Raw genomic sequence first — 21,705 nt, 5'->3', positions numbered from 1 at the left:
ATACATTTACGTTTGTAAATTAATAAGATCAGTAAGTAATATAAATAAGATTCATTTTACGAGTTTAATGTTGAATTTTTAGATTCTTTTCCCTGAACTAATCCCTTGTCATAGATGAGTCACAATGGCATAGCTGGAAAGAATTAAAGCCAAGGGGTGGATATTTACATGCGACTCAGCTGTTGCTTCATTTCCTCTCAGACGAAACTGAGCAAGTTACAAAGACGAGCAGGCGTCAGAACGAGGAACAACAAATCACTGCGGAATCCCACAAGGTAGGCACAAATGTTTTCTGAACCTTTTGTCTGGATCAGAATGATCAACATGAAACTGAAACTAAGCAGAATTAGAGAACGCACTTTAAAAAAATCCTAATAGCAAGTTTTGAGGACTGAAGCTCTGCTGTGTCCAGATAAAGAAATTGCTGAGCGTTTGTGCGCTGGAAGAAAAGATGTTTAATAAAAACATTCTGTTGACACCGACTACTGTATGTCCAACAGCGTTATTTTTTTATTGTATATTTATTAGAGGCTATGGGTACAAGGCATGATCCATACGCGTCACAAATAGGCTACTGGGAATATCACACTTTTGGAAAAGACCGCTGGTGACTTCAATGTGTTTTTTGGAAAAGTAAAAGATTCAAAATTTGGGGGCGCTGGTGGCGCAGCGGCAGTGCGCGCGTCCCCATGTGTCGAGGCCCAGTCCTCACGCGGGCGGCCCGGGTCTGCGTCCGGACTGTGGCTCCCTTCCCCGCATGTCTCTCCCCACTCTCTCTCCCTGATTTCCGCCTCTATCCACTTTCCTCCTTATAAAAAAGGCCAAAAATAAATCTTAAAAAAAAAAAGGAAAGGGCAAAGTGTGCCCATAGAACAAGACGCTTTCTTCCCATTGAAAACAAACACATTTTTCGTTTATTGTCAACATCCATGTCACAGGAAAAAATAGTCATAATATCATAATATATCATCCAGAATAAAATTAATTAATATAATATGGTAGATGAGATATATTCATTGTCACTGTACAGATACAATACTGATAAATAATATAATATGATGGTCTGTGAGTCTGGGGGGCAACAGTCAGCGTGTGTGTGTTTGTTTTTTGTTTTTTTTTTTTTGGGGGGGGGGGGGGGGGGGGGGGGGGGGGGGTAATATGAGGGAGACAGCTCTGTGTTTAAAGGTGATCTGGAGTCTCGTCGTACAGCGCCCGGTTGCTTTGCTTGGTTGTGTGTGTGTGTGTGTGTGTGTGTGTGTGTGTGTGTGTGGCTGCTCGTTGTTTGTTTGAAACTCTGTAAATTGTGTTGCTGCCTCTCTTGACCAGGGAACTCATGAAAAAGAGATTTTCAACACGTTTCTTCAAATAAAGATCTATAACTTTAATCTTCATCCAACACGTAATGATGATGATAGTTTTTAAATGCACATTTCATGCCTGTTTCATACAGAAAAATGTCTTCCCATGGGCCGAGGACTCACCAGAGGAGCAAAGGTAGCACACCCAGGGGCGTGGACAGTGAAAGAAGTCAACGATGGAGTGTCTGGTTAAAAGATGAACTGGATGACAGTGAAGGGGACGACTTTCTTGAGGTCAACATCATTGAGTCTGGTGGGTCTTTTATTTGCAAAGCATGGATGTTACACCTCACAAATAATTACAACTAAGTTTTTATCCAGTTTTATGATGTAAATTCCTCCCAAACTAGATTTTATTCAAACCAACCTCTTCAACACCTTTTCTCACACAAACAGTTGACTGCTCAGACAAGGACCAGCAGGTTCGTCCCTATGGGCGGACAGAGTGGACCACTAACCATGGCCTGAGGTCTCACCAGGGGATAAAAGGATGCACGCCAAGGGGCATGAGAAATGAAGAAATTCAACAGCGAGACATGTTGGGAAAGTCTGGATTGAAGACCAATCAGAAGGATGTCAACCGTGGTGTCCACAACTTGACCATGCCTGGTGGGTTTTGTATTTCAGTATCTGAAAGTAGAGCTTCATTTCAACAAATACAATAACGAATAACAGACTCAAGAGATGAATAAACCAAAGCACCTTGGTCACTCTTCACAATCACAAGTAACTTATTAGAGGGCTATATTTAGGGTGGTTGCCTGAAAGGCAAACCACACTACTACAATTGTTAATATATACACGTATGAGTGAGAGTGTCCTCTCACTCATACGTGTATAGCCTGTTTCGGCAGCTTTTATTTTGAAGATGTTCAAGGAACGGAAGTGTGTGTTTAAGGGTGCGTGCTTTGTTGTCCGCTGTCACAGCACCGGCATGATGTGGAAGTACGACGAGGACCCGCTAACAGTTTTACTGCAGTATAACTCAGAAACACATACACAGACGGCAACCACCCTCACAATTTCTGCTGGAATTGTCTAGTTTCAAATACAATGTTGTCAAATCATCCCAAACTAGATTTGTTCAGTCACACCTCTTCAACATCTTTTCTCACACAAACAGGAGACTGCTCGGGCAAGAGCCAGCAGGATTGTCCCTGTGGGTGGTCCAAGTGGACCACTTACCATGGCCTGAGGACTCACCAGGGGATAAAAGGATGCACGCCAAGGGGCATGAGAAATGAAGAAATTCAACAGCGAGACATGTTGGGAAAGTCTGGATTGAAGACCAATCAGAAGGATGTCAACCGTGGTGTCCACAACTTGACCATGACTGGTGGGTTTTGTATTTCAGTATCTGAATGTAGAGCTTCATTTCAACAAATATAACAACAAATCACAGACTCAAGAGATGAATAAACCAAAGCACCTTGGTCACTCTTCACAAGTAACTTATGAGAGGGCTATATTTTCAAATACAATGGTGTCAAATCATCCCAAACTAGATTTGTTCAGTCACACCTCTTCAACATCTTTTCTGACAGAAACAGGAGACTGCTCAGACAAGGACCAGCAGGTTTGTCCCTGTGGGTGGACCAAGTTGACCACTTACCATGGCCTGAGGATTCACCAGGGGAGAAAAGGATGTACCCCAAGGGGCATGGGAAATGAAGATAGTCAACAGCAAGACATGTTGGGAAAGTCTGGATTGAAGGCCAATCAGAAGGACTCCAGGCGTGATGTCCACAACTCAACTGAGGATAGTGAGTTTCATAATAAGACATCTGGTTGCACTGGTTCACTGCCAAACTAAGGCTGTTGATAGATATCACAGTTGTATTTTGATTGTCCCAGTACAGGCTATGTTTGATCAATAGTCACAATTTGAAAATACTCCTATTTATGCTACTCAAATGTAAAATACACAGAATGTGCCACATTGAAAGGCAAAGAAAGCTACAAGCACTGTCTTTTAACGCAGTCGAAATAGAGGATTCAGGATTCTGGGGCGGCACATCAGATTTGGTGTCAAATTCTTTTAAATTAGATTTGTTTAATCGCGCCTCTCCAATACCCTCATTAAGACGAGAGCCAGCAGGTTTGTTTCTGTGGGTGGACCAAGTGGACCACTTACCATGGCCTGAGGACTCACCAGGGGATAAAAGGATGCACGCCAATGGGCATGGGGAATAAAGAAATTCAACAGCGAGACATGTTGGGAAAGTCCGGATTGAAGACCAATCAGAAGGATGTCAACCGTGGTGTCCACAACTTGACCATGCCTGGTGGGTTTTGTATTTCAGTATCTGAAAGTAGAGCTTCATTTCAACACATATAACATCAAATCACAGACTCAAGAGATGAATAAAGCAAAGCACCTTGGTCACTCTTCACAATCACAAGTATCTTATTAGAGGGCTATATTTTCAAATACAATGGTGTCAAATCATCCCAAACTAGATTTGTTCAGTCACACCTCTTCAACATCTTTTCTGACATAAACAGGAGACTGCTCAGACAAGGACCAGCAGGTTTGTTTCTGTGGGTGGACCAAGTTGACCACTTACCAAGGCCTGAGGATTCACCAGGGGAGAAACGGATGCACTCCAAAGGGACTGAAGATTCCACTGAGTGACCAACACTTCTGGAAGACTCAGTGGGAAGCAAACCACCCAAAGAGAGGGACTTTCAGGAAGGAGGTAGGAATTACAAAATACAGATTTTTGGGGCAATCAGCCAATCAAACAGTTAGAGGGGTAACATTGATAGCAATGCTCGTAATTGTGCTCATGGGATGTTAACCTCTGTTTTGGTTTGTCCACCATTTTGGTTCAGAATGAAATAACTCAAATACAGAAATGGGATGAATCTAGAATCACAGATTTGAAGAGGTGACCCACATTAATTGTGCTACATGGTTATGAAAGATACAATATGAGGGCGGGGGAATGAAATGAGGTGAATAACCACTGCACCCCCGAGGTGAGGTTTCTTTTGAATTCCAAGTAACCATGTAAAAAAAGGAGGGCTACCTGGACTGAAGGTGTAGATCAGAAACAAATACTGTTCCAGTAGGTATTGATGTGTTGCTGTTGTTCCTCAAATCTTCTGAAAACACTAACTTCAAACTTCTATGTTTTTCTTCTTGTCTCATGTCAGCTCTAGGGGATGTGAAGCTGATATCCAACCATCGGCTGATGGAGAGAAAGTGTGTTACCAAGACGACAACAGGATATCTATCTATCTATCTATCTATCTATCTATTCATTATTTTTATTCATATCTAATCATGTTTAGGGGTTTGTGGACAGCCCAGGAAACATATTAGAGTTATAAAGACATGGTAAAGTGTATTTTGTATATGTGACCTTTAATGGTACTTTATAAACTTAAGCTATTTTTTTTTTTGTATTATTGTATTTATGTGTTGTATTTGCGTTTGGTAAATCAATTTTCGACACATACGTTTTTGAAGGATTTTTTTTTATGCCATAGATACCTTTCTTTTATGGCCAGGTCACAGTGTTTATTCTGCATGTGCTTCTGTTGACATAGTCTTGTACTTTAAAGTTTGACATTTAATGGATCATTATTATTCTCTAATTGAAACAAATACTTTGGTGAAACTGTTCCATGACAGTTTGAAAGTTTATCTTCTATTAAATTCACTTCTTGTCGTATTAAACTCGATCCTGCACTTTAAACAATCCAAACGGGTTGGTCTGCCGCCTCTTTCTTTTGCACTAGTTCAACAGTGTTACAGATGAGTGTTGTGTAAGAGTGCCAGCATACTGCAAGCTTTGCAGCGAGGCGTGGATGTTTGCAGCCAATGAAAGACAAACCTCCTGATTGTTTAAGCTGAAACGAAACTAAAACTTTTCATAGTGCATGGATAAAGGGCCAAATAGGAAATGACAGTCAGATCACAGAGAGGAGCATCGAGGTGACAGAGGACAAGGTAAGCTGCTAGAAAGTGATGTTTTAACATTTTAATATGATGTGTTTTTAATTTAAAATAACCAAGAATCATTTCATTTAAAAAGTCAGTTACAGGTTAGGTTGTTGAGAAAAGGAATTTTAATTAATGACGTGAAACTATGAGCTTAGGTTAGTGTTAGAGTTTGAACAGTATCTTTGTACAGATGTCATTTCAACAGACATCACACCCCATACTGAAAGTTTCTCTCTCACACGTGTCTCATTGTTTTCTTAAATTACCTGGTTTTGACATGATAAGGGAGAGACAAAAAAAACTCCACAAGAACAGTCAGCTCAAGTTTCCAAAATCTAAAGCAACAATTAATTAATCTAGTCTACACAGCCAGCTGTTACCTGAATCACTGAAGGTTTTTAAAACAAGTTACAGAGTGCCAAAGTAAAGGGGGAAAAAGTCCTTCCCCTTGGCAATCCGCCTGGTGCAGTTTCGGTACATGCTTGTTTCATGATGGATTACTGGGTCTTTGTAATACAGCAGAGCAGTTAGTATTTCACCTGCTTTTTGTAAAAATATTCTTGGGATGACACTTGTTATGCGTTGTGTAAAAACTTAAAATCCTTCTTCCTGATTGATTAAATCACATCCCTGTGTAGGCACACACACACACACACACACACATGCGCGTGTTTAAATCTTAAAGCTGATGGTTTCAATTGTCCCTGATTTCCCCCTCAGAATCCTATTTCCCCGTGTCCTGGGTTAAAGAAGGAAATGTAATGAAACCCTTCTATAACTTTAAGAGATGTTTAAATGTTGTTAAAGCTCAATGAAGCACTTCTGTTGGGGTTTTTGTGACAGTGCAAACAACATTCAAAGTGCAAACAATATTCAAATGTGGCAATAGGAAACACGCCTGAGGGTAAGAGGGAGTAATTCAAATACAAAGCAGGATTCAGGGTGTGTTTGAAAGACAGCAAACACACCATTGGTGTATGTGTGTAAAATATAATCTTCCATGCTTATTAGTTTAACCTCATCTTACCTAACAGCTGACACAGTGTGCAAAAAAAAGTTTAATTTCTTTTTTTACTTCTTAATCAAAAGAGTTGTTTAAATAGAATATGGACCTGTTTTAATGAAGTTCATGTAATTTAACAGATAACAGTTTAAACACATGCATCCATCCCTTTTCTATACCATGTGACGCCATAGTGGAAGTTTGGTAAACAAGAGCAAGAGGTCCGCCATTTTTATTCTCACTACAGAGGAGTGATGTCCACCAGGAAAGCCTGTGTGTTGGGGGGGGGGAATTCATTATCAGCGTTCTGAGAGAGCGGCATGATCGCTGTACTGACATCAATAAGAGCACAGTGCTTCCTCATATTTGGACTGCTACATGTTTGTCCTTTCCAGCTGCATCTTGGCTGTTATATAACTTTCTGTCATGTTTTCTTTTTGTGTGTCCGACTGTAAGACATTGTCAGTACCACTAGATGGCGACAAATCCCTGGTTGTTTTCAGGCTTACTGGAGACAACACAGTCAGTTATAAAATAAATCAATGACTTAAAGGGGACTGCAAATGCAAACATTACATCAAAAGAAATTGTAACAACACAGTTTTATATTGGCTTACTGATTGAAAACATGTATTTACCTTCCACAGATAATCAAAGATGTCCGACATGAGCCCCCAGGTTTGCAGCTGTGGCTGGTCCAAAGTCACGACCTATCAGGGCCTGAGGACTCACCAGGGGAAGAAGGGATGCACGCCGAAGGGGATGAGGATCCCTGAGTGTGAACAATTTCGATTTAACAGTCGTGTCCCCCAAATGACTTTCTTAGGACCTCCAATCAAAATAGCAGAGGACCTTGTATCCTCTTTTGCCGAGCCTGGTCAGTGGTTCACACCTGATTCTTGGGAAAGCGAACCAATCGCCAGCACTCCAGTCAACAGAGAGGTAAGTAAAATCAGATACAGCGAAATGTCTCGTGTTATATGGACAGCATAACAGAAGTGGAAGTAAAGTTAGCCAAAGAAGGCGTGGTAGCAGCATTATGAATCCATTAATCCTGCTCTTCCCTTCAACAGCTTCTCACGATGTCACTGACCTTCGGCACGCCAGAAAATCCGACTCCACTAACTCTAGGAACAGCAACAAATCCAGCGCCACTGACCTTTGGCAAGCCAGCAAATCCAGCGCCACTGACCCCCGGCACGCCAGCAAATACAGCGCCACTGACCTTCGGCACGCCAGCAAATTCAGCGCCAATGTCCTTCGGCACGCCAGCAAATCCGGCGCCTCTGACCTTCAGCACGTCAGCAAATCCGGCGCCTCTGACCTTCTGCACGTCAGCAAATCCGGCGCCACTGGCCTTTGGCAAGCCAGCAAATCCGGCGCCAATGACCTTCGGCAAGCCAGCAAATCCGGCGCCACTGACCTCCGGTACGCCAGCAAATCCAGCGCCTCTGACCGTCGGCATGCCAGCAAATCCAGCGCCAATGACCTTTGGCAAGCCAGCAAATCCGGCGCTTCTGACCTTCGGCAAGCCAGCAAATCCAGCGCCAATGACCTTCGGCATGCCAGCAAATCCAGCACCAATGACCTTCGGCAATCCAGCAAATGCAGCGCCACTGACCCCCGGCACGCCATCAAATCCAGCGCCAATGACCTCCGACACGCCAGCAAGTCCGGAGCCAATGACCTTCGGCAAGCCAGCAAATCCAGCGCCAATGACCTTCGGCATGCCAGCAAATCCAGCACCAATGACCTTCGGCAATCCAGCAAATGCAGCGCCACTGACCCCCGGCACGCCATCAAATCCAGCGCCAATGACCTCCGACACGCCAGCAAATCCGGCGCCAATGACCTTCGGCAAGCCAGCAAATCCGGCGCCTCTGACCTTCAGCAAGCCAGCAAATCCAGCGCCAATGACCTCCGACACGCCAGCAAGTCCGGAGCCACTGACATTCAGCACACCAGCAAATCCGGCGCCACTGGCCTTCGGCAAGCAAGCAAATCCGGCGCCTCTGACCTTCTGCACACCAGCAAATCCAGCGCCAATGACCTTCGGCACGCCAGCAAGTCCGGAGCCACTGACTTTCAGCACACCAGCAAGTCCTGCAGCTGCAGAGGTCCTAACGGAGGCGACAAACCAACCGTGTATGCTTCACAAGTCCAAAATGTTCATATAAACACAAAGGAGTGAAGTTTGACGGAAGGCTTTGTCTTTATTTGCAGCGTTTCAAACTCCACCACCGGTTTTTGATCCCACAACCAGAACTCGTCGAACCCTTCATTTCTACACTGCTGCAACGCAGGTACCGCACATTCTCCATAACTTAAATGTCCTGCTGAAGAACAAATTCTGTTTTACAAATCAAAAATGTTTTTGCACTTCCGTCAGCTGCAGCAAATGAATCTTTGGGCCCAGCAGGAAGACACAGAGAGAGAGAGGAAGGAACGACAACTAGCAAAGGTACCAAAGTAGTCCAAAACTAGCGACATGGTCGAGAAACAGGGTACACCCTGGACTGCTGGCCTGTCAAACACAGGGCTGACAGATAGTTTCAGATCATAAAAATCATTACAATCTGTGCAAATGTGTTTTTCTTTTAAGGAAAGGCATGACAGGATCAGGGCAGATTTACTGCTGAAAATTGAGATGATCGAACAAAAGATGGACGAAGTTAAATTATCTTCAAAGGAATGCAAGGTAGGCCAATTTGTTGAATCTAGATTGTTCTTGGACTGATGTAATACACTGTATATATAAAGCTTGTTATTCTGCTCAGGTCGGCTTGGATACTGAATGGCTGGAGATCAACAATGTGTTCTCGGGTGTGATGAAAGATGTAGAGGAGGCTTGGCGCAAAGCCCTACAACCTCTGGAGGAGAGGTCGGTCATGTCTCGGTTCTGAATAAGAAACAGGAATGCTTAAAAAGTACAGAACGCATTGATTGTACAGTATACTTTATGAAGACTAATGTATTCAGTGTTTGGTTCAGGAGACACAGAGTGAAGAAGGAAACACAAGACCTTGTCAAAAAACTGAAAAAGGAAACTGACAAACTCAAAGAGGCCATTGAGGAGCTGGACCAGAACCAAGACTTGCAGGTGAGCCCAGAGGATCTGAAATCAAAGTTTTTGAGATTTGACCCCCTTAAAACTTAAGCAAGTCTTCATATGTTTGATCCAGCTTCTACCCAGGTTCTCCCCATTTAATTTAACATGTTTTCCCTCCTTGATCACAGATCTTTCCTCTTTCTGACCTTGACGACTCTTGGAAAACTGTGACTGTCGACACTTCATTCTCCTTTGGTACACTCACAACTACAACCTCAAACATGATCAAAAACATTCAGAAGAAACTAGAGGAACTCTCCTCTACTGGTGAGTAGCTTCGGTATCTAATCACAATGAAGTCTGCATTAAATTCATTATCACCTGTTTCAATATCAACTCTCATTCAACAGAACTCAAGAGGACTTCCAAGTTTGCAGGTGTGTGACTCAAAATCAGCTCTAACAAGAAACTTTGTAGGCAAGAAATTGCTGTCAGTCGTTGTGAGAGTGCTTACTTTCTCAACTCTGTGAGACTGGTGAGAAGAATCAGCTTACTGCAGTCAGAGGGACGTTCTCCCTGGGTTTAATCGAGTTGTTAAAAATTACGTCTCTTGAATTAAATCCAATGTGAAAAAGGTTTTATTCAAGGACAAGAACAATGCAAATGTTGTGCTCTCAGTTTAAAGGTATACTTCGTGAATCATAGGAGGCTTTTTTTTGTTATTCCGAAGTTTCCACTTTGTTCTCACAAATCTCTTCCTGTTGTAAATCTGCAGTGGATGTGAAGCTGGACCCGGCCACTGCTCATCCATTCCTCAAGCTTTCCCCTGATGGGAAGAAAGTGAGTGAAGGAGGAAAGGATCAGGGAGTTCCTTCCTCTTCAAAGAGGTTTGACATGTTCGGCAGCGTAATGGGGCTCAACAGGTTCACCTCTGGGAAGTCCTACTGGGAGGTGGAGGTCAAAAACAAGTCTGGTTGGGATCTGGGTGTAGCAAGAGGGAACGCAAACCGCAAGGGGAAACTATCCCTGACCCCAGATAATGGTTACTGGGTTACTGTACATTATGAAGATGAGAAGTACGCAGCGATGTCAACTCCCCCTGCCAGCCTCGCCCTCACAGAGAAACCTCAGAAGGTAGGAGTGTTTGTGGATTACGAGCAAGGTCTCGTGTCCTTTTACGATGTGATTGCGAAATCTCACATCTACTCGTTCACTGGGTGTTTGTTTAACGGTGAGATTAGGCCTTATTTTAGTCCACATCTTAAACAAAACCACAAAAACTCCGCTCCTCTCATTATCTCTGCCGTGAATTAGTCGGAGTACGTCTCGTAAGCCGCCTGTGTTCTTCACTCGGTATGAAATATAAAGATATATATATATATGTGTATATATACAATACATATACTCAAACATGTATTGTCATGTTTAATCATTATTTTAATTCGAGATTGATATCAAGGTATTTTCCATTGAATAATATATAGTCATATACAACCTCCATAGAAATGTATAAATATGGGTTTAGAATAGGATTTTACAGTGGCATTATATTTCCTGACATTGTTTTAATCACTTATCATGAACATGTTTCTGTCTTGGTCATATGGAGTGTTTTTCTGTTAATATGGTGTATTTTTAAATCATTTAATTCCTGTTTATACACTCGTGAGGATATTTTAATTCTATTTTTAGTTTGATGTAATATATATTTTCACATGTGTGAGGTTGCTGACACGATGCTAAAATGTATCAAATAACCAAAAAGAAGTGTACTTTCTGTTACTGTAAGTAGACTAACCCGTCTACAAATCATCTGAAACGGGTCTCTGTTTGTTTTTGTACATTTTACTATTAAATATAGTTCTACAACATTTGGTATTAACTCTATCAACTTGTTTTTTTCACTTAGTGCATATTCATCTGTTTCATCATGTTTTTAAACTTACTGACAAATCTAATCGTCAGGATGACTGAGATCAAGATTTCAGTGAGTTCATGGGGAAATTATAAGGTGGTTTGAATTGCATCACTTGTCATATAAGTATGACACAGAGTTTACCCAAAGCACAGGCAAAATTTACGAGAACAAAGATTGTAAGTTTATCAATTTATGAAATTAATTTTTGCTGGCCTTTTTTAACTTAGTAGTGCCCGTGCCAACCTTACTCCGTGTGTGCATGCGCTCCCAGTCTGCAGCAGGCTGATAACATGAGTCAGCTGTTTTTAAGGTGCTAATTGCTGATAAACGCAGACACGGTGAAAGTGAATGGAGAAAAGTTTAAATGACCGTCTGACCTGATTATGTATGTTCCTGAACATCAAGACTCGGTCCTTACCATGCACAGATTGTACTGAAAAGGTCAAGTGTGCTCATAGAAGAAGACGCTTTCTACCCATTGAAAATAAACAGAAAAAAAATAGTCTCGTCGTACAGCACCCGGTTGGCTTCCCCGAGGGCAGAGGGGTGAACATAGTGTGTCCGGGGTGTGTGATATCATAGTGGACCTATGCCTACTTTCTAAATTGCCTTACCCTTCTACATTACAAGAAAAAGTCTTTGCAGCAGGCAAGAGGTGCTATACTTTTTTTGTATGTTGTACTAAGTTGCAGAGGTGGGACAAAGTCAATGGTTTGCAAGTCACAAGTAAGTCTCAAGTCAAGTCCCAAAGGTCCTAACCTTTGAATTTCGAGTCCTGAATTCTGTGTTGAACAATGTGTTCCACTCAATCAGATCACTGATTTGGATCATTTTAGATCAGGTCAGAAAATTATTAAATATATATTTTTGCTGGCCTTTTTTAACTTAGTAGTGCCCGTGCCAACCTTACTCCTATTTTTTATCAGTGTGTGCATGCGCTCCCAGTCTGCAGCAGGCTGATAACATGAGTCAGCTGTTTTTAAGGTGCTAATTGCTGATAAACGCAGACACGGTGAAAGTGAATGGAGAAAAGTTTAAATGACTGTCTGACCTGATTATGTATGTTCCTGAACATCAAGACTCGGTCCTTACCATGCACAGATTGTAACTATTAAAGTCCATATAGATCATGGAGTTAGTAGGTACGCGTGATGGCTGGCGCTCTGGTGTGTGTGCGCGCGTGTGAAGCTGAAGCTGCAGGTTTACCAAACTCGCGCAAAAGTCACCATATTCACAAAAAACTCTTGATTTGAAAAGCGTTGGTTTTAAAAAAAAAAAAATTAAAAATCGCACCCATGTTGCAGCAAATCCCATAATATTCTCAGCACTGTTGATTATATTTTCAGTGTCAAACTCTGTGATTCCGTCAGTGTTTTATGCATCGCAGAAATCAAAGGGACCTAAAATAATAACACAGTAAAACCTCAAGTATTGTCGAGTCATTAGGCTCAAGTCCAAGTGAAGTCACGAGTCATTGATGTCCAAGTCGAGTTGCAAGTCTTTCACGATTTTGTCAAGTCGAGTCCAAAGTCATCAAATCCGTGACTTGACTGACATTACCTCTTTTTGGCACAGTAATAATATACAGCAATATATTGAGTTCTTAGCCCTGTAGTGTGATTCTCATATGGATGGATTTCTTAATCATGGACAGATCTTCTGTAAAGCAGTTTGAATCAGCCAAACCTGAAACATCGATAGCATTAATATGCAGCTTATCTTTGCTGTTTATATTTCTCATTTGTCTTTTAATTGCTTTAGTGTTTTTTTATTTTATTTTGGTGTTTGTATGTGTGGCTGCTCTTTGTTTGTTTGAAACTCTGTCAATTTTATTTTGTAAAAGTTTTTTCAAAAAAAGATCTATAACTTTAATCTTCATCCAACATGTAATGATAATGATAGCATTTAAATGATGAGTCAGCATGGCATAGCTGGGAAGAGTTAAAGCCAAGGGGTGTGGATACTTATATGTGACTCCTCTACTCTCCTTGCATCATTTCCCTTCAAAACGAAGCTGGGTAAGTGAGAAATTACAAAAACGAGCAGGTGTAAGAACAAGGAGGAACAAACAACTGTGGAAACCCACAAGGTAGGCACAAATGGATAAGAATGAAATCAAAATGAAAGTGACACTGAGCAGAATTAGAGAACGCACTTTTAGAAAATAGTAATAGCAAGTTTCAAGGACTGAAGCTCTGCTGAGCGTTTGTGCGCTGGACAAAGAGATGTCTTAATGAAAACATTCTGTTGACACCGACTCGGAGCGGCCGCACTGAAAAGGTCAAGTGTGCTCATAGAAGAAGACGCTTTCTACCCATTGAAAATAAACAGAAAAAAAATAGTCTCGTCGTACAGCACCCGGTTGGCTTCCCCGAGGGCAGAGGGGTGAACATAGTGTGTCCGGGGTGTGTGATATTATAGTGGACCTATGCCTACTTTCTAAATTGCCTTACCCTTCTACATTACAAGAAAAAGTCTTTGCAGTAGGCAAGAGGTGCTATACTTTTTTTGTATGTTGTACTAAGTTGCAGAGGTGGGACAAAGTCAATGGTTTGCAAGTCACAAGTAAGTCTCAAGTCAAGTCCCAAAGGTCCTAACCTTTGAATTTCGAGTCCTGAATTCTGTGTTGAACAATGTGTTCCACTCAATCAGATCACTGATTTGGATCATTTTAGATCAGGTCAGAAAATTATTAAATATATATTTTTGCTGGCCTTTTTTAACTTAGTAGTGCCCGTGCCAACCTTACTCCTCTTTTTTATCAGTGTGTGCATGCGCTCCCAGTCTGCAGCAGGCTGATAACATGAGTCAGCTGTTTTTAGGGTGCTAATTGCTGATAAACGCAGACACGGTGAAAGTGAATGGAGAAAAGTTTAAATGACTGTCTGACCTGATTATGTATGTTCCTGAACATAAAGACTCTGTCCTTACCATGCACAGATTGTAGCTATTAAAGTCCATATAGATCATGGAGTTAGTAGGTACGCGTGATGGCTGGCGCTCTGGTGTGTGTGCGCGCGTGTCAAGCTGAAGCTGCAGGTTTACCAAACTCGTGCAAAAGTCACCATATTCACAAAAAACTCTTGATTTGAAAAGCGTTGGTTTTTAAAAAAAATAAAATAATCGCACCCATGTTGCAGCAAATCCCATAATATTCTCAGCACTGTTGATTATATTTTCAGTGTCAAACTCTGTGATTCCGTCAGGGTTTTATGCACCGCAGAAATCAAAGGGACCTAAAATAATAACACAGTAAAACCTCAAGTATTGTCGAGTCATTAGGCTCAAGTCCAAGTGAAGTCACGAGTCATTGATGTCAAAGTCCAAGTCGAGTTGCAAGTCATTCACGATTTTGTCAAGTCGAGTCCAAAGTCATCAAGTCCGTGACTTGACTGACATTACCTCTTTTTGGCTCAGTAATAATATACAGCAATATATTGAGTTATTAGCCCTGTAGTGTGATTCTCATATGGATGGATTTCTTAATCATGGACAGATCTTCTGTAAAGCAGCACGTAATGATAATGATAACGTTTAAATGCACTATCAGTACTTCTTTTGATACTTCAAATACATCATCACATATTGTAATAGTTTACACCGGTATGCTTTTAAATTCTTCTGATGAAAGTGTTGACAGTTGTTAGTAACACTCCAACCCTATCAGGGTTGATATCCTTTCAGGACCAAGGAGAAAGCTGCACCAAGTTAAAACAGAGTTGATCATATCCTAACTGAGATGTCAATACATCTCAAGACATACAGAGTCACACTGATTATCACACAATGTTGTGAAATGTTTCATACAGGAAAATGTCTTCCAATGGGCAGAGGACTCAGCCGAGGAGCAAAGAATGCACACCCAGGGGCACTGAAAGTGAAGATGAAGATGAACTGGATGACAGTGAAGGGGACGACTCGCTTGAGGTCAATATCATTGAGTCTGGTGGGTCTTTTATTTGCAAAGCATGGATGTTACACCTCACAAATAATTATAACAAATTTTTTATCCAGTTTTATGATGTAAATTCCTCCCAAACTAGATTTTATTCAAACCAACCTCTTCAACACCTTTTCTCACACAAACAGAAGCCTGCTTAGACAAGAGCCAGCAGGTTTGTTTCTGTGGGTGGACCAAGTGGACCACTTACCATGGCCTGAGGATTCACCAGGGGAGAAACGAATGCACTCCAAAGGGACTGAAGATTCCACTGATTGACCAACACTTGTGTAAGACTCAGTGGGAAGCAAACCACCCGAAGAGAGGGACTTTCAGGAACGAGGTAGGAATTACAAAATACAGATTTTTGGGGCAATCAGCCAATCAAACAGTTAGAGGGGTAACATTGATAGCAATGCTCGTAATTGTGCTCATGGGATGTTAACCTCTGTTTTGGTTTGTCCACCATTTTGGTTCAGAATGAAATGAATAAATAATAAATTGTTTCCGGCGCCGCTCTGGGTGGCAGCTTGTTACGTTAGCTCCGTCCCCCTTGTTATTGTTTTTAAGTTTATTTTGATAATCTCAACGTTTTGTTTTTTTCCGGACAAGGAAATGGAAAGACAGTACGAACCATGCGTGCCGTCTTTAATTATGGGGAACGTAAGATCTCTCCGTAAGAAGATGAAAGAGCTGAGGACGCTCACCCAGCTTCAGAGGAAATACCGCGAGTGCAGCATCATGATGTTCACAGAGACATGGCTGAAGAAATCCACTCTGGACACGCACGTAACTTTGGACGGCTTTCACCTTGTCAGATTGGACCGGAGCCTAAGGGACTGTGGTAAGAAGAGAGGCGGGGGAATAGTGATGTTTGTGAATGAGAGATGGTGTAACCTTGAGCACATCACCGTCAAAGAACAGCGCTGCACTAAGGATGTGGAGCTGTTGGCTGTAAGCATGCAGCCAAACAACCTGCTGAAGGAGTTTTCTGACGTTATTGCTGTGACTGTTTACATCCCCCCCTCGGCTAAAGCTGCTGCAGCCTGTAAACTCATCCGCAGTGTGGTGTCTCAGCAACAGACATCGTACCCCAAGTCTCTTATTCTTATCTCAGGAGACTTTAATCATGCTTCGCTGTCTGCCTATCTCCCTACCTTCACTCAGTATGTTGACTGCCCCACCAGGAAAAACAAAACTTTGGACTTACTGTATACAAACACCAAGGATGCATACAAATCATCATCCCTCCCCCCACTTGGGAGCTCTGACCACAACATGGTGAGACTGCAGCCCATTTACATACCCCCCACAACTAGGCCTGAACAACATCTCAGGTCACAGGAGGTCATAGGAGGGGCCCTGAGGAAGGAGACAGGGAGTGGGCAAAACCCTGAGCACCCTGTCACCCCCATCAACAACCCTGAGCACCCTGTCACCCCCATCAACAACCCTGAGCACCCTGTCACCCCCATCAACAACCCTGAGCACCCTGTCACCCCCATCAACAACCCTGAGCACCCTGTCACCCCCATCAACAACCCTGAGCACCCTGTCACCCCCATCAACAACCCTGAGCACCCTATCACCCCCATCAACAACCCTGAGCACCCTATCACCCCCATCAACAACCCTGAGCACCCTGTCACCCCCATCAACAACCCTGAGCACCCTGTCACCCCCATCAACAACCCTGAGCACCCTGTCACCCCCATCAACAACCCTGAGCACCCTATCACCCCCATCAACAACCCTGAGCACCCTGTCACTCCCATCAACAACCCTGAGCACCCTGTCACCCCCATCAACAACCCTGAGCACCCTATCACCCCCATCAACAACCCTGAGCACCCTGTCACCCCCATCAACAACCCTGAGCACCCTGTCACCCCCATCAACAACCCTGAGCACCCTGTCACCCCCATCAACAACCCTGAGCACCCTATCACCCCCATCAACAACCCTGAGCACCCTGTCACCCCCATCAACAACCCTGAGCACCATATCACCCCCATCAACAACCCTGAGCACCCTGTCACCCCCATCAACAACCCTGAGCACCCTGTCACCCCCATCAACAACCCTGAGCACCCTGTCACCCCCATCAACAACCCTGAGCACCCTATCACCCCCATCAACAACCCTGAGTACCCTGTCACCCCCATCAACAACCCTGAGCACCATATCACCCCCATCAACAACCCTGAGCACCCTGTCACCCCCATCAACAACCCTGAGCACCCTGTCACCCCCATCAACAACCCTGAGCACCGTGTCACCCCCATCAACAACCCTGAGCACCCTGTCACCCCCATCAACAACCCTGAGCACCCTATCACCCCATCAACAACCCTGAGCACCCTGTCACCCCATCAACAACCCTGAGCACCCCGTCACCCCCATCAACAACTCTGAGCACCCTATCCCCCCATCAACAACCCTGAGCACCCTATCCCCCCATCAACAACCCTGAGCACCCTATCCCCCATCAACAACCCTGAGCACCCTATCCCCCCATCAACAACCCTGAGCACCCTGTCACCCCCATCAACAACTCTGAGCACCCTGTCACCCCATCAACAACCCTGAGCACCCTATCCCCCCATCAACAACCCTGAGCACCCCATCCCCCCATCAAGAACCCTGAGCACCCTGTCACCCCATCAACAACCCTGAGCACCCTGTCACCCCCATCAACAACCCTTCCCTCCTCCTCCACCAACGGCCTCTCCATTACAGCTGATCAGGTGAGAAGTCAGCTGAGAAAGATCAAGGCGAGGAAGGCCACAGGTCCTGATGGCATCAGCTCCAGACTCCTGAAGGACTGTGCAGATGTAACCCTTCTGGAGTAGTTACAGCATGCTAGGACCAATATTAGGTTCGACTACTAGAGCAGTGATTGATGTACAGTGCATTAATAACCACAGACCAGAAAACAGGTGAAATTGCCGGCTTATTAGATTTAGTTAAATACAGAAAAGACAGATGACATACAGTTGACATAAGATTTCAATATCACTTTAAGGAACCAAATGAAATATTCTTCCCTTTTGTTCAAGTGATTTAGTTTATCAATCCCTTTTTAGATTTAAACCTATTGTTTGGCATAAAAAGGATATTATTTTCAAGCTAGGTTATTATTTGTATTCATTTCAAGCTTTATCCTTCAATCATTATTTTTATTCATATCTAATCATGTTTAGGGGGTTTGTGGACCGCCCAGGAAACATATTAGAATTATAAAGACATGGTAAAGTGTATGTTGTATATGTGACCTTTAATGGTACTTTATAAACTTAAGCTATTTATTTTTTTTTTTTTAGTATTATTGTATTTATGTGTTGTATTTGCGTTTGGTAAATCAATTTTCGACACCTGTGTTTTTGTAGGATTTTTTTTATGCCATAGATACCTTCCTTTTATGCCCCCCCCCCCCCCCCCCCTATTTATTCTGCATGTGCTTCTGTAGACATAGTCTTGTACTTTAAAGTTTGACATTTAATGGATCATTATCATTCTCTAATTGAAACAAATTCTTTGGTGAAACTGTTCCATGACAGTTCAAAAGTTTATCTTCTATTAAATTCACTTCTTGTCATATTAAACTCGATCCTGCACTTTAAACAATCCAAACGGGTTGGTCTGCCGCCTCTTTCTTTTGCAGCTGTTCAACAGTGTTACAGATGAGTGTTGTGTAAGAGTGCCAGCATACTGCAAGCTTTGCAGCGAGGCGTGGATGTTTGCAGCCAATGAAAGACAAACCTCCTGATTGTTTAAGCTGAAACGAAACTAAAACTTTTCATAGTGCATGGATAAAGGGCCAAATAGGAAATGACAGTCAGATCACAGAGAGGAGCATCGAGGTGACAGAGGACAAGGTAAGCTGCTAGAGAGTGATGTTTTAGCATTTTTATGTGATGTGTTTTTAATTTAAAATAACTTACAACCAAGAATCATTTCATTTAAAAAGTCAGTTACAGGTTAGGTTGTTGAGAAAAGGAATTTGAATTAATGACGTGAAACTATGAGCTTAGGTTAGTGTTAGAGTTTGAACAGTATCTTTGTACAGATGTCAGAACATTTCACACCCCAGACTGAAAGTTTATACCATTCTCTCCCATGTGTCTCACTGTTATCTTAAATTACCTGATTTTGACATGATGCTCAGTGGGTAGAGTCATCGTCTCTCAACTGGAAGGTCGAGGGTCTGATCCCCAGCTCCTGCGAGAAACATGCTCGATGTGTCCTTGGGCAAGACACTTAACCCTGAATCGCTCCCCTGTATGCAGTTTACTACTCCTGTGGTCGAATTTGCCCCACAAGGATAAATACAGTTTAGAAAAAAAAAAACACAAGAATAGTCAGCTCAAGTTTCCAAAATCTAAAGCAACAATTAGTTAATCTAGTCTACACAGCCAGCTGTGACCTGAATCACTGCAGGTTTTTAAAACAAGTTACAGAGTGCCAAAGTAAAGGGGGAAAAAGTCCTTCCCTTTGGCAATCCGCCTGGTGCAGTTTCGGTAGATGGTTGTTTCGCCATGAGCCTGGATTTGCCCAAGCTTTGAATTTTTTTTCTTGTCACTGTAAGTTTTGCTGAAACCTTTTTTCTTTTTGTAAAATTTCTTGGGATGACACTTGTTATGCGTTGTGTAAAAACTTTAGACTCTTCTTCCTGATTGAATCACATCCCTGTGCAGGCTGCCACACACACACACACACACACACACACACACACACACACAACATTCAAATGTGACAATAGGAAACACGCCTGAGGGTAAGAGGGAGTACTTCAAATACAATGCAGGATTCAGGGTGTGTTTGAAAGACAGCAAACACACCATGGGTGTGTGTGTGTGTGTGTATGTGTGTAAAATATAATCCTCCATGCTTATTAGTTTAACCTCATTTTACCTAACAGCTGACAGTGTGCAAAAAAAAGTTTAATTTCTTTTTTTACTTCTTAATCAAAAGAGTTATTTAAATAGAATATGTACCTGTTTTAATGACGTTCATGTAATTTAACAGATAACAGTTTAAACACATGCGTCCATCCATTTTCTATACCATGTGACGCCATAGTGGAAGTTTGGTAAACAAGAGCAAGAGGTCTGCCATTTTTATTCTCACTACAGAGGAGTGATGTCCACCAGGAAAGCCTGTGGGGGGAGGGGGGGGGACTCCGTTTTAAATAAAAGAGACACACACCCTAAAACAGAGCGTTCCGAGAGAGCGGCACGATCGCTGTACTGACATCAATAAGAGCACAGTGCTTCCTCATATTTGGACTGCTACATGTTTGTCCTTTCCAGCTGCATCTTGGCTGTTATATAACTTTCTGTCATTTTTTCTTTTTGTGTGTCCGACTGTAAGACATTGTCAGTACCACTAGATGGCGACAAATCTCTAGTTGTTTTCAGGCTTACTGGAGACAACACAGTCAGTTATAAAATAATTCAATGACTTAAAGGGGACTGCAAATGCAAACACTACATCAAAAGGAATTGTAACAACACAGTTTTATATTGGCTTACTGATTGAAAACATGTATTTACCTTCCACAGATAATCAAAGATGTCCGACATGAGCCCCCAGGTTTGCAGCTGTGGCTGGTCCAAAATCACGACCTATCAGGGCCTGAGGACTCACCAGAGGAAGAATGGATGCACGCCGAAGGGGATGAGGATCCCTGAGTGTGAACAATTTCGATTTAACAGTCGTGTCCCCCAAATGACTTTCTTAGGACCTCCAATCAAAATAGCAGAGGACCTTGTATCCTCTTTTGCCGAGCCTGGTCAGTGGTTCACACCTGATTCTTGGGAAAGCGGACCAATCGCCAGCACTCCAGTCAACAGAGCAGTAAGTAAAATCACATCATATTGACTATGAAGGACTGGACAAAATATCGATACAGCGAAATGTCTCGTGTTATATGACGGAATACAGGGTAACAGAAGTGGAAGTAAAGTTAGCCAAAGAAGGTGTGGTAGCAGCATTATGAATCCATTAATCCTGCTCTTCCCTTCAACAGCTTCTCACAATATCACTGACCCTCGACACGCCAGCAAATCCAACGCCACTGACCCTCGGCACGCCAACAAATCAAGCGGCACTGGCCTTCCGCACGCCAGCAAATCCAGCGGCACTAACCTTCCGCACGCCAGCAAATCCAGCGGCACCGAATCTTGGCACGCCAACAAATCCAGCACCACTGACTCTCTGCAAGCCAACAAATCTGGCACAACTGACCTTCGGCACACCAGCAAATCCAGCGCCACTGACCCTCGTAACGCCAGCAAATACGGCGCCACTGCCCCATGAAACGCCAGCAAACCCAGCACCAATGACCTTCAGCACGCCAGCAAGTCCGGAGCCACTGACATTCAGCACGCCAGCAAATCCAGCGCCTCTGACCGTCGGCACGCCAGCAAATCCAGCGCCAATGACCTCCGACACGCCAGCAAGTCCGGAGCCACTGACCTTCT

At 43.0% G+C, this 21,705-nt stretch overlaps 2 protein-coding genes across 2 annotated transcripts; both read left to right on the top strand.

Moving 5' to 3' along the window:
* The first annotated feature begins 208 nt into the window (after window positions 1-208).
* Window positions 209-18,530, top strand: LOC306841725 (uncharacterized protein). Its single transcript, XM_079371680.1, has 8 exons — window positions 209-275; window positions 1,451-1,611; window positions 1,755-1,967; window positions 2,482-2,694; window positions 2,903-3,121; window positions 3,443-3,643; window positions 3,864-4,057; window positions 15,833-18,530. The coding sequence occupies exons 2-8, from the start codon at window positions 1,455-1,457 to the stop codon at window positions 17,603-17,605; spliced, it is 2,970 nt and encodes a 989-aa protein (XP_079227806.1). The 5' UTR covers window positions 209-275; window positions 1,451-1,454; the 3' UTR covers window positions 17,606-18,530.
* Window positions 7,567-11,111, top strand: LOC306841578 (uncharacterized protein; the record flags this gene model as incomplete). Its single annotated transcript, XM_079371522.1, has 9 exons — window positions 7,567-8,458; window positions 8,537-8,616; window positions 8,703-8,774; window positions 8,916-9,011; window positions 9,091-9,194; window positions 9,293-9,413; window positions 9,551-9,689; window positions 9,773-9,799; window positions 10,138-11,111. The coding sequence occupies 9 exons, from the start codon at window positions 7,567-7,569 to the stop codon at window positions 10,674-10,676; spliced, it is 2,070 nt and encodes a 689-aa protein (XP_079227648.1). The 3' UTR covers window positions 10,677-11,111.
* Window positions 18,531-21,705: the final 3,175 nt, after the last annotated feature.

The sequence above is a fragment of the Symphodus melops genome (genome assembly GCF_947650265.1).
Source record: "Symphodus melops genome assembly, chromosome: 20".
In the NCBI taxonomy this organism is placed as follows: Eukaryota; Metazoa; Chordata; class Actinopteri; order Labriformes; family Labridae; genus Symphodus; species Symphodus melops.
Note: the sequence above shows the minus strand (reverse complement) of the source record. Positions and strands in the feature narration are given on the sequence as shown.